Source organism: Mandrillus leucophaeus, unplaced genomic scaffold, assembly GCF_000951045.1.
Source record: "Mandrillus leucophaeus isolate KB7577 unplaced genomic scaffold, Mleu.le_1.0 Scaffold360, whole genome shotgun sequence".
NCBI classification, from domain to species: Eukaryota; Metazoa; Chordata; class Mammalia; order Primates; family Cercopithecidae; genus Mandrillus; species Mandrillus leucophaeus.
In genome coordinates, this window is record NW_012103810.1 from 2,377,740 (window position 1) to 2,389,845 (window position 12,106).

Sequence of the window (12,106 nt, forward strand, 5' to 3'; positions counted from 1 at the left end):
TTCTTCATATGCATTTTCTTACATCCCTGTGCTTTTCCATAGCAACAGTCATCACTCTGTAATGCAATTAACTGTTCTTGTTTGTAAGCCTGGGGGATAGTCTTGCTTTTGTTCATCTTTTTATCTTTAGTACTAAGTACAAAGCTAATAAGTAGCTAAGTCTGGACCCAATTGTACATGTGCAGATGCTGAGGATCAGTCTTTTTTAAAATGTAGTATAGTAGATTCCTTTTCTCTGCTCTGTACCCATAGGGAGTCTGTGACATATTATTTATTTATTTTTAATTAACTTTTTTTTATAGAGATGGGGTCTCACTATGTTGCCCAGGCTGGTGTCAAACTCCTGGGCTTAAGTGATCCTCCCGCCTTGGCCTCTCAGAGTTCTGGGATTACAGGTGTGACATGCCTGGTCAACATATTTTCAACATTCCAAAAAGTTCAGTGGAAAATGTCAGTTTACCTGCTTATAGTCTGGCTGTTCAGGCAAAGTAAAATACCACATATGTTTGCTTCTGCTTGGAATTGTATCAGCTGAGGTCACCCTGATTATCTCTTTCTGGTCAGAAGTTCCTTCCTGATTGCCTTGGTGGACTTGCAAAGGTTACATATGAGTCAGTGTGGTGTAATGGATAAAATTCTAGGAGGAAGAGCCAGCACTTAACATACTTGGGTTTATCTCTAGCTTGCCTTATAATTAGCAATTTCATGTTTAAATTATATTATTGTGAAGTGAAGAAAATTGTTCTCTTCTGATGAAAAGGAGGAATTCATAACTACCAAGAAAAACCTGAATCATCTGTCTTTAATGTAGTAACTCTACTCTTAACATGTCTATAAAACCTTTCTTTATACAAAGAGGAAATTGTGTTTGTGAGTTTTAACCACAACTTTAGGTAGTTTTTGTTTTGTTTTGAAATAGTCCATTTTGTCACAGAAGCATATGGGAATCACTAGAAAAAAACAACCATGTGTAGAAATCTTGCGAACATTTTCTGTGTCTTACTCATTTCTCATCTTTGTATCCTAGCCCTTAGTACTGCACCTAGCATATAGTACGTGTGCAGGACCCACTTATTAGTGAATGAAGAAAGGGTTTCCTCAGATCAGTGGCTTTATTGCTTACATGTTCTGAGCATACCAAGGGGTCGAAAACATGTCCCTGTTTTAAGGGTGCTTACAGAACCCAAATCTACACTGTAGGTGATACTTATTGAGCTCTTAAAATATGCCAGGCAGAGTCCCTGTGTGCTTTACCTGTATTATCTCATTTAGTCCTAACAACTCTGTAAGGAAATGAGTATTATCTCCATTTACCAGGTGAGAAATTTGAGGTGCCAGGAAGTTACTTATTTAAGATCACCCTCCAACTTAGTGGAGGGATCATTCACTACAGTTTGCTCTGAGACCTCTATCATTCCAAGTGTGCATCCTTAACCACTATATGATTTTAACCTGCAGTCAACAGACCTGGGTGTTAGTCCTATTTCTGCCCTCATTTGCTTTGAGGCAAGTTAATCCATGTTGCTGAATCTTACCTCTAAAATTGGAACAATGATATTTAGTCTACTTTAATCTTAATAATAATGATAACATGATTTACTAACTGACTTTTTAAAAAGTACTGTGGTTGGAATACTGAGATAAGTAAGACAGTTTAATTTTCAAGAAGTTAATATAGATAGACATGCGACTTCACACATATGTGGAGTCAGATTTAAGTCATAGTTCTTGTGATACTAAATTCCATGTTCTTAGATCAGTGTTAAGGTGGGTGGTATGTGAAACTGTGCGCATAGAGACCTCCCAGGGAGAGTTTATAGAATGAGAGGAGTAGAGAATAGAAGACAGCCTGAAGGAGAAGGAATCCATCTTGGACTTTTCCCATGGCTCTTAATTTGATATGAGTTACTTTATATGTATATAAAATATGGGGCTTCAGTGTGTTGCTCAGGCCAGCCTTGAACTCCTGGGCTCAAATGACCCTCCCACCTCAGCCTCCTGAGTAGCTGGGACTTTGGTGTATAGCACTGCACCTGGCTGATGTGCAGTTTTTTTTTTTTGTTTTTTGAGGTTTTTTTTTTAATTGTTGTTGTTTTTATTATTGTTTTTTGTTTCTTTTTTTGAGACAGGGGCCCACTCTGTCACCCAGGATGGAGTGTAGTGGCACGATCATGGTTCACTGCAGCCTCAAACTCCTGGGCACAAGTGATCTTCCTGCCTCAGCTTCCCAAGTAGATGGTACTATATGCGTGTGCCAACACACTTGGCTAATTTGTTTTTTTGTGTTTTTGTTTTGATATAGGGTCTCGTTCTGTCACCCAGGCTGGAGTGCAGTGGCACGACCTTGGCTTACTGTAATTTCTGCCTCCCAGGCTCAAGTGATCCTCCCACCTCAGCCTCCCAAGTAGCTAAGACAACAGGTGCATACTTCCACACGCAGCTAATTTTTAAATTGTTTTTGGTAGAAACAGAGTTTTACCGTGTTTCCTAGGTGGGCTCAAGTGATCTGCCTACCTCGGCCTCCCAAAGTGTTGGGATTACAGGCGTGAGCCACTGTCCCCAGCCTGATGTGCAATTTTATTTTTTCTCTTTTTTCTAGAGGTTCGTATTGCTGCTGTGGAGGCCCTCTGCATGTTGGCCCAGTCTTCACCCTCTTTTGCTGAGAAGTGCCTTGATTTCCTAGTTGACATGTTCAACGATGAAATTGAGGAAGTACGTCTGCAGTCCATACATACCATGAGAAAAATCTCTAACAACATCACCCTCCGAGAAGATCAGCTTGACACTGTCCTGGCTGTGCTAGAGGTGAGTGTTTCTAGTTTGTTACTCATTAATTCATCCCTCACGCCCACTGTTAAAATCAGATATTGTGCTAGGCATTGGTGACAGAACAGTGTATCAGGCAGCACAGTTCTGTTTTCTCACCATACTCCACCCCCCAAAAATGGAAGAAATTGACTGTGAAACAGGAAATTTGAATAAGCTTGGTCTTTCTGTGATCAAGAAAGGATAGGATGCCTAGAGAATACATAGTGTCTAACCTGAATTGGCTGAGGTGAGGTTGGGAAGAAGGAGGAAGTGCTGTAGTGGACATTTGAAGGAGGAGTAGGACTTAGCTGGGCTTTTTCTTTCCCTTCTTCTTTTGAGACAGGCTCTCACTCTGTCACTCAAGCTGAAGTGCATCTTTTTTAAAGGAGAAGTGACACTGGTGGTAGGATGAAAGGGTACCAGACAGAGGGAGCAATGTCTTTTTTTTTTTTTGTTAGACGGAGTCTTACTCTGTCGCCCAGGCTGGAGTGCAGTGGTGCAATCTCGGCTCACTGCAAGCTCCGTCTCCCGGGTTCACGCCATTCTCCTGCCTCAGCCTCCTGAGTAGCTGGGACTACAGGCACCTGCCAACACGCCCGGCTAATTTTTTGTATTTTTAGTAGAGACAGGGTCTCACTGTGTTAACCAGGATGGTCTCAATCTCCTGACCTCATGATCCGCCTGCCTTGGCCTCCCAAAGTACTGGGATTACAGGCGTGAGCCACCGTGCCCGGCCCAGAGGGAGCAATGTCTAAAGATACAGAGATAAGATAGAATATGATATATTCAAGAAACTCAAAAGAGTTTATTTTATAATGATAGCGTAGAGTTGAAGAGATGGGAGAGTGGAAGAAATGGCTATAGATAAGGGAGGGGCTAAATAATGAAGAGTTCTTTTCAACCTTTAATTTGATTTTATTCTTGTAGTGCATCATAGGCTGTTATAGCAGCAAGTGCTCTTAGGGATTGATTCATTCTACCCTGGGAATTTTATGGAGAAAAAAATAAATTGTCTGAGTTAGTGGCTGAACCAGAATGTAAACACAGAGTTGCTCCCCAGGCCGTACAGCTCTAGGTGGTTCTTGGATTATTTTTCTAAAATGTCTGTATTTTAAATGCAACTACTGAAGTTCTTCAGAGTATTCATAAATGGGGTTTGGCCTTTTGTTTCCTTTTTTGGGGAAGATGGGGTTCAGATATGAAAGGGATAGTAATTAGGTGCTTAGTTTTTAGAACACTTGTAACAGATTTCTACTGCATACTTGAAAAAATAGCTGGTGCTTTGGTTTCGAAGGTTCCTACCATTCTCTCAACTGCTTAGCACTTCTACTAAGATTTTTCCTGAATTATAAATCTTTATAATTTTTTCATGTATCTTTTCCTAAAAATAAGTTTACATTCTATGTGTGGTTCTTCATGGGTGGCCTCATACATAGTCTAGCCACTCCTTTCCTTTTTAGCTTTCTTTTAGCTTTTTTTTTTTTTTTTTTTTTTTTGAGATGGAGTCTTGCTCTGTCGCCCAGGCTGGAGTGCAGTGGTGCAGTCTCCACTCACTGCAAGCTCCGCTTCCCGGGTTCACACCGTTCTCCTGCCTCAGCCTCCCGTGTAGCTGGGACTACAGGCGCCCGCCACTGCGCCCGGCTCATTTTTTAAAATATATTTTTAGTAGAGACGGGGTTTCACTGTGTCAGCCAGGATGGTCTCGATCTCCTGACCTCGTGATCCACCCGTCTCGGCCTCCCAAAGTGCTGGGATTACAGACGTGAGCCACCACGCCCGGCCCTTTTTAGCTTACTTTTCCACCATTCCTCACCTTGAACTTGATGCTGAAGTCACTTTCCTACACATATTGCTTTTCCTCACAATTTTAGCTTCAATGTAATTTTCCCCCTCTGTTTGCAAAACCGCCACTTCAACCTAGGAGATGTCCATTTATTCCCACAGCCTATATTAGGTAACATATCCAGGAAGCTTTCCCTAACTGTTACTCCCAGCCCTGGATGGGCTAAATGCCACCTCTCTATTCCCATAGTACCCTGTGTATACTGCTCTAGCATTTTTCAGTAATTCTCTATTTCATAAGACTGTGAGCTTCTCAAGGTGTCTTGACTTTTCTTTTTTTTTTGAGGCTGAGTCTCGCTCTGTCGCCCAGGCTGGAGTGCAGTGGTGCGATCTTGGCTCACTGCAACCTTCACCTCCTGGGTTCAAGCAATTCTTCGGTCTTCCGAGTAGCTGGGATTACAGGCATGCACCACAACACTAATTTTTGTATTTTTTTAGTAGAGATGGCGTTTCACCATATTGGCCAGGCTGGTCTTAAACTCCTGACCTCAAGTGATCCACCCACCTTGGCCTCCCAAAGTGCTGGGGTTACGGTATGAGCCACCGTGCCCGGCCGACTCTTCATTTTTTTATTACCAATGTCTTGCAGCAGTGTCTGGCACAATTAGGTGCTCGGTAAATGTTTGCTGAATAGCTGAGCTATGTTCCAAGCTATGTTTTGATGTACAGAATTGTTCACAGGTATGCTTATTTATAAGTACTTATGTATATAGCTCATAGAGAATCCTTGCCTTTTAATTCTTTTCAGGAGTTCAGACCCATATAAACTTACAGTAGACTATTCTTCCACCCTGCTGTGCACTGCTCCTTTATATTTTCTGTGTCACTGTGCTTCATTGCTTTGAGCCTTACTTTGCTGACCCTTTCAGTTGGAATTCACTTTTTTTTTGTTTCCTGCTATGCCAAGATCCTACCCTGCCTAGAAAAATTCACTTCTGTATTCAACAAGCACTGTCTATGTATTAGAAATATAGGGATATCAAAACAGATAGGCTCCTTGCTGCCATAAAACTTATATTCTAAAGAGAGGTGGAATAAACAAACAAAATGATTTCAGATGGTGATAAATTGTTATGCAGAAGATAAACAGTATGATGGAGGAATGGGGAATTTCACTGTAATTTGAGTGGTTAGTAAAGACTTTCCGAGAAGATGATTTTCAAGTTGAGTCTTGAATGATGAACAGAAGCTAGCTATGTGAAGACTGGGAGAATAACTTCAGGTAGAGGCAACAGCTAGTGGGAAGGCTCTAAAACACAAGTGATCTTTGTTGTGTTTGCAAAATAGAGAGAAAGCCAGTAGGAGTGAACTCCAGTGAGAAAGTAGAAATGTGGCATGAGATGAAGTCTGAGAAGGGATTAAGGACAGGTAGAAAGCCTTGTAGGCCGTTTTAAGATGTCTGGATTTTATTCTAACATTATGGAAAACTGTTGCAGAATTTTATGAATAGGAGTGACGTTTCAATTTGCCTCTCTTTTAATATTTCTCATTCTCGAAGTCTTCTTGAAATTCACATCAGTTAGATTGACTCTCCCTCACTCCTCCATTTAACACATACAGGTATACCTCTCTTTATTGGGCTTTGCAGATATTGTGTTTTCTTAATAAATTGAGAGATTGCAGCAACCATGCATTGAGCAAGTGTATCGGTGCCATTTTTCCAATAGCATGTGCTCACTTTATGTCTGTGTCACATTTTGGTAATTCTTGCAATATTTCGAACTTTTTCATATTACATCTGTTACGGTGATCTGTGATCAGTGATCTTTGATGTTACTGTTGTAATTGTTTTGGGATGCCACAAACTGTGCCTATATGAGATGGCAAACTTAATAAGTGTGTGTGTTCTGAGCGTTCTGCTAACTGGCCATTCCCAGCCTCTCTCTTAGCCTTTCTTCTTAGCCTGTCTTTTTTCCTAGTTGCAAAAAGGCTCTTGTACCTTCAGCATCATGACTGAGTTCCAGATAGGATGGAAAAGGAAGGTTAAAGAACAAAGGGGACAAAGCTACTGCCTCTGGTCCTTTATTTATCAATAAAATGAAGCTGTTTCAGGAATTTCAGCCAAAAAACTTCCACATACTTTGTTACATGGCCACCCTAGATGGGAAGGTGGCTAGGGAGAAGGGGATGGTAGATAGAGGCTGAGTCTGCTAACCAACAGTAACTACTATTATTATTACTTTTTTTTAAAGGATTCATCCAGAGATATTCGAGAGGCTCTTCATGAACTCTTATGCTGTACTAATGTTTCAACCAAAGAAGGGATTCATCTTGCATTGGTGGAGCTGCTGAAAAATTTAACCAAGTACCCTACTGATAGGGACTCCATATGGAAGTAATGACTTTTTGCCCATTTACTCACTGAGTCCCATAATGTGGTAAATGTACAATGCTGACATTGTTCCATCCTTATAGATTGAGGATAGTATGGCCTTGAGTTTTGCCTTTACTTTAGAAACCTGATTCAACTTAACCAAACTCTCAGGAATCTGATTCCTAAGCTGAGTATCACATTTTAGATTACTTACTAATTTGTCCATCTATCTACCTAGCAAATATTATGTGCCTGCTGTGTGCTGACTACGCACCAACCATTGTGGTAGCTGTTAGAAGTACAGAAATGAATTAGATTTCCTCTTTCTCCTATATAGTGTTTTGTTTTGTTTTGTTTTGTTATGTTTTTTTGAGACGGAGTCTCGCTCTGTCGCCCTGACTAGAGTGCAGTGGCGTGATTGCAGCTCACTGCAACTTCTGCCTCCTGGGTTCAAGCCATTCTCCTGCCGCAGCCTCTCGAGTAACTGGGATTATAGGTGCACACCACCACACCCAGCTAATTTTTGTATTTTTTTTTAGTAGAGATGGGGTTTTACCATGTTGGTTAGGCTGTTCTTGAAATCCTGACCTCAAATGATCCACCCACCTTAGCCTCCCAAAGTGCTGGGGTTGCAGGTGTGAGTTACCACACCCAGCCTTTCCTATATAGTGTTAATCACTCCTGTGTCTACTTTGCATTTTTGTAAAGAATCAGATCCATCATCATAGAGATTAGAGACAGGGCAGGAGGCAGGGCTGGCACTTGACCTACAGGTGGGAAATCACAATCATTTTGTCCCTTGATTATCTCTAGTTTTACTGATTACCATCAAGTTATTAATACTGTTTATGAACCTTTGTTTGAAGAATGACTTCCATACATGTAATTAATATAAAATGTGTGTTCCACATGTTTAAATAAGTTTATATGATAAGACCAGTTCAACTGTGTTTAGTTTATCTTTAAAAATTTTGTTACTAAAAGTAGAAAAACCATGGGGTGAATCAGCTACTTAGGAAATATATTAAAACTGACGAACATGGTGAAACCCTGTCTCTACTAAAAATACAAAAATTAGCTGGGTGTGGTGACAGGCACCTGTCGTCCCAGAGGCAAGAGAATCGCCTGAATCCAGGAGGTGGAGGTTACAGTGAGCCAAGATAGTGCCATTGCATCCTAGCCTGGGCACCTCAAAAAAAAAAAAAAAAAGAAAGAAAGAAAGAAAGTGTATTAAAACTGAAAATACCAGGGGAATCTTACTCTCGGTAACATTTTTGGTATCTGGTTTTCTGTTTTGCCATTCCTTTGTATAGTCCCATTCAGCTCAATTTGACATATATTTATTGAGTGTCTTCAAGGAACTCTCAGTCATTTAGGGTGTGGGATTGCAGTGGGGATAAACACCTATATAAGTAACTGGAGTTCTGTGGAGACCTAGAATGAATACAGAAGGAATGCTAGAACATTGTTCTAGCATTAAAATAAGATTTGTGGTTATTTGGTCCACTTAGAATATTTACATAAGGCTGTCTTTATTGGGTGATTGTGGACAAAGAACTCCTCAACCACATAGTGCTCCAAAATATTTTGAAGTCACCTATCCTAATTTTTTTTCTTTTTTAATTTTAGAGACAGGGTCTCACTATGTTGCCCAGGCTGGTCTTGAACTCCTGGGCTCCAGCATTCCATCCTGCCTTGGCCTCCCAAACTCCTGGGATTACAGGCATGAGCTAGTGCACCTGGCCTACTTATTCTAATTATCACTTACATTTTTTTCACCTTTTCCAATGAATGGTGGCTTTATTTAGAAATAAAAAATAGATGAACCTGGGCACGGTAGCTCATGCCTGTAAGTCCAGCACTTTGGGAGACCGAGGAGAGAGGATCACCTGAAGCCAGGAGTTTGATACTAGCCTGAGCAACAAAACCAGACCCTGTCTCTACAAAAAAAATTGAAAAATTAGCCCAGTGTGGTGGTACACACCCATAGTCCCAGCTACTTAGGGAGGCTGAGGCAGAAGGATTGCTTGAGCCCAGGATTTAAAGGCTGCGGTGAGCTATGTTCACACTAGTCCACTCTAGCCTGAGTGGCAGAGCAAGACCTTGTCTCTTAGAAAGGAAAAAAATGATAAAAGAGTAAAGAAATAGAGTGACATATTTTTAAAATGTTGATAAACATATATGCATAAATGAAAGTTCTGAAGGAGATAGTTTGTTCTGTTTATGTATCTTTAGTTCATTCCACAAATCCTTACTGGACATTTGTTATAACCCAGTCACTGTGTTAGGTGCTGTAGAGATTTAAAAATGGATTGGGCTCAGACCTAGCCCTCAAATAGCAAGAAGGGAGAGAGGTAGCAAATATGTGTATAGGGAGGTGGGTGAGATAGTAAGAAATTAACTATATTAAGAAGCCAGAATTGAAGTCTAGCTTTAGAGAGGCCCACATGTGTAGGGATCTGTAAGGTGACCCATTTAATAGCACTTGGGGTGCCCATCTGAGTTCTGAATAGAATAAGATCAAAATAAAGGAGTAGTACCCGGAAGCCAAAATTCTTCCTTTACAGTGTGCCCTGAGGTATAGTGAGTACAAGGGCTTAGAGAGGCCTGAAAATAAATGAATGAAGTTCTTTCCACATAGAAGGAAAAACAAAAGACTGGGAAAAGCATACTTCTCAAGATCACATGCGTTACATGAGATGACTTTCAGACCACATATATTAATGAATTTGTCAGTGTTTATTTCTGTCTCTTTTGCTGATCTACCTATTCTCCAGTTCCTGGTAAAATCTCCTATGTGACCATCTGCTATGTGAATATTTCTCTGATCATATTGATCTCTTCTACCTTTGACACGTAGAAGTAGAATTTCATTCATTTGATAGTTCCTACCTTGTAGTATTGGTCATCTTTGCCTCAGCTGAATTATAAATTCCATGAGGACAGAATTAAGATACATGTATTTTCAATTTAGTGTGCCTGTTTTTTTATTTATTTTTTATTTTTTATTTTTTTCAGACGGAGTCTTGCTCTGTTGCCTAGGCTGGCCTGTCATGCAGTGGTGCAATCTCAGCGCATTGCAACCTCTGCTTCTAGGGTTCAAGTGATTCTCCTGCCTTCGCCTCCTGAATAGCTGGGATTATAGGTGTGTGCCACTACGCCCGGCAGATTTTTGCATTTTTGGTAGAGATGAGTTCACCACATTGGCCAGGCTGGTCTTGAACTCCTGACTTCAGGTGATCCATCTGCCCCGGCCTCCCAAAGTGCTGGTATTATAGGCGTGAGCCACTGTGCCCGGCCTTACTATTTTTTATTTGTTAAGTTCTGGTTTAGAAGTTGCACTAAATTGGCCAGGCGCAGTGGCTCACTGTGCCTGGCCTTACGCAAGCCTTTACTTGCATAAGGCTACTTAGTTTCAGACAGATCTGTGATTTCAGAACTTCACCCAGGATATCAATTAGAATGTTTTTGCCCACAAATAAAAAAGATAATCTGATTAAAAATATCTTAGCCAATAGGTCTGTTTTTTCATAACAAGAAGTCAGAAGGTTGGTTTCAGGATTGGTTGTTCAACAGGTTACCAGGGCTCTCTTTCGTTTCTCTGCAGTTCTCTTGGGTTTTTTGTTTTGTTTTGTTTTTGAGATGGAGTCTCTCTCTATCAGAGTGGAATACAATAGCACAATCTCGGCTCACTGCAACCTCCACCTCCCGAGTTCAAGCAATTCTCCTGCCTCAGCCTCCTGAGTAGCTGGAACTACAGGCCCGTGCCACCATGCCCAATTAATGTTTGTATTTGTAGTGGAGATGGGGTTTCACCATGTTGGCCAGGATGGTCTTGATCTCTTGACCTCACGATCCACCCGCCTTGGCCTCCCAAAGTGCTGGGATTACAAGCCTGAGCCACCACGCCCGGCCGACTTTCTTCTCATAGTTGTAAGATGGCTGCCTCATAATATAGTATGTCAAGACAGAAAGGAAGGGTCATTCCCTTTCCTTCATTGCTCTTTTGATTTGCAGAAACATCCCTGAGTAGCTCCCCAGCCAACCCAGCCAGCATACTCTCGTGCTCCATTGACTAGGACTGGTTTACTTGCCTACCAGCAAACCAGTCACTGGAAAATGGGAATGGGATTGCCGAGATGGGTCTAGACCAATAGTGGTTCAGCTCTTGGGCTGGACCTGCCTTTTCCGAGCACATTGCTGCCTGCCTGATACCTGAGTAAAATCCGGCACCTCTCAGGAAGAAAGATGGGGGAAATGGCTATTGGTTAAATAACCATTTCTTTTATCTTTATAATAACCAATTTTTTTAGATGAATTAACCGAGTTCCAGAATAATTGGGTGACATATCTGAAGTCATAGAGTTAGCAAAAGTATATGATCGAGAATTTCCAATTCCAGTTCAGGTTTTCTGATTCCAGTTCCTAGTACTTTTCAAAGGGCTAACTTACCTAATTTGTTGATGTGCATTCTTCTTTGTTTATTTCAGGTGCTTGAAGTTTCTGGGAAGTCGTCATCCAACCCTGGTGCTTCCCTTGGTGCCAGAGCTTCTGAGCACCCACCCATTTTTTGACACGGCTGAACCAGACATGGATGATCCAGCTTGTATCCTCCGTGCTTAGGATGGGCCCTGATGTGTTGGCAGACAGCTTTGGCATCCCCTTCTGCAGTGTAGCTAGGGTGATCTGAGTTTTCTTTTCTTTTATTTATTTATTTTTTGGAGACAGAGTCTCATTCTGTCACCCAGACTGGAGTGCAGTGGCCTGATCTCGGCTCACTGAAACCTCTGCCTCTCAGGTTCAAGCAATTCTCCTGCCTCAGCCTCCTGAGTAGCTGGAATTATAGGCGCCCACCACCACACCTGGCTCATTTTTGTATTTTTAGTAGAGACGGGGTATCACCATGTTGGCAAGGCTGGTCTCAAATTCCTAAGCTGTTGCTTGGGCTGGAGTGCAGTGGCACCACCCCAGCTCACTGCACCCTCCACCTCCTGGGTTCAAATGATTCTTCTGCCTCAGCCTCCCAAGTAGCTGGGATTACAGGTGCCTGCCACCACGCCCGGCTAATTTTTGTATTTTTAGTAGAGACGGGGTTTCACCATGTTGCCCAGGCTGGTCTCAAACTCCTGACCTCAAGCGATC

At 41.6% G+C, this 12,106-nt stretch overlaps 1 protein-coding gene across 1 annotated transcript in view; it reads left to right on the forward strand.

Moving 5' to 3' along the window:
* INTS4 (integrator complex subunit 4) overlaps positions 1-12,106 on the forward strand; it is a 110,853-nt gene that overhangs the window by 59,602 nt on the left and 39,145 nt on the right. Inside the window, exons 11-13 of the mRNA XM_011989721.1 lie at positions 2,600-2,805; positions 6,843-6,985; positions 11,455-11,570. Of these exons, the coding sequence (XP_011845111.1) occupies positions 2,600-2,805; positions 6,843-6,985; positions 11,455-11,570 (465 nt within the window). The remainder of the gene's footprint in view (positions 1-2,599; positions 2,806-6,842; positions 6,986-11,454; positions 11,571-12,106) is intronic.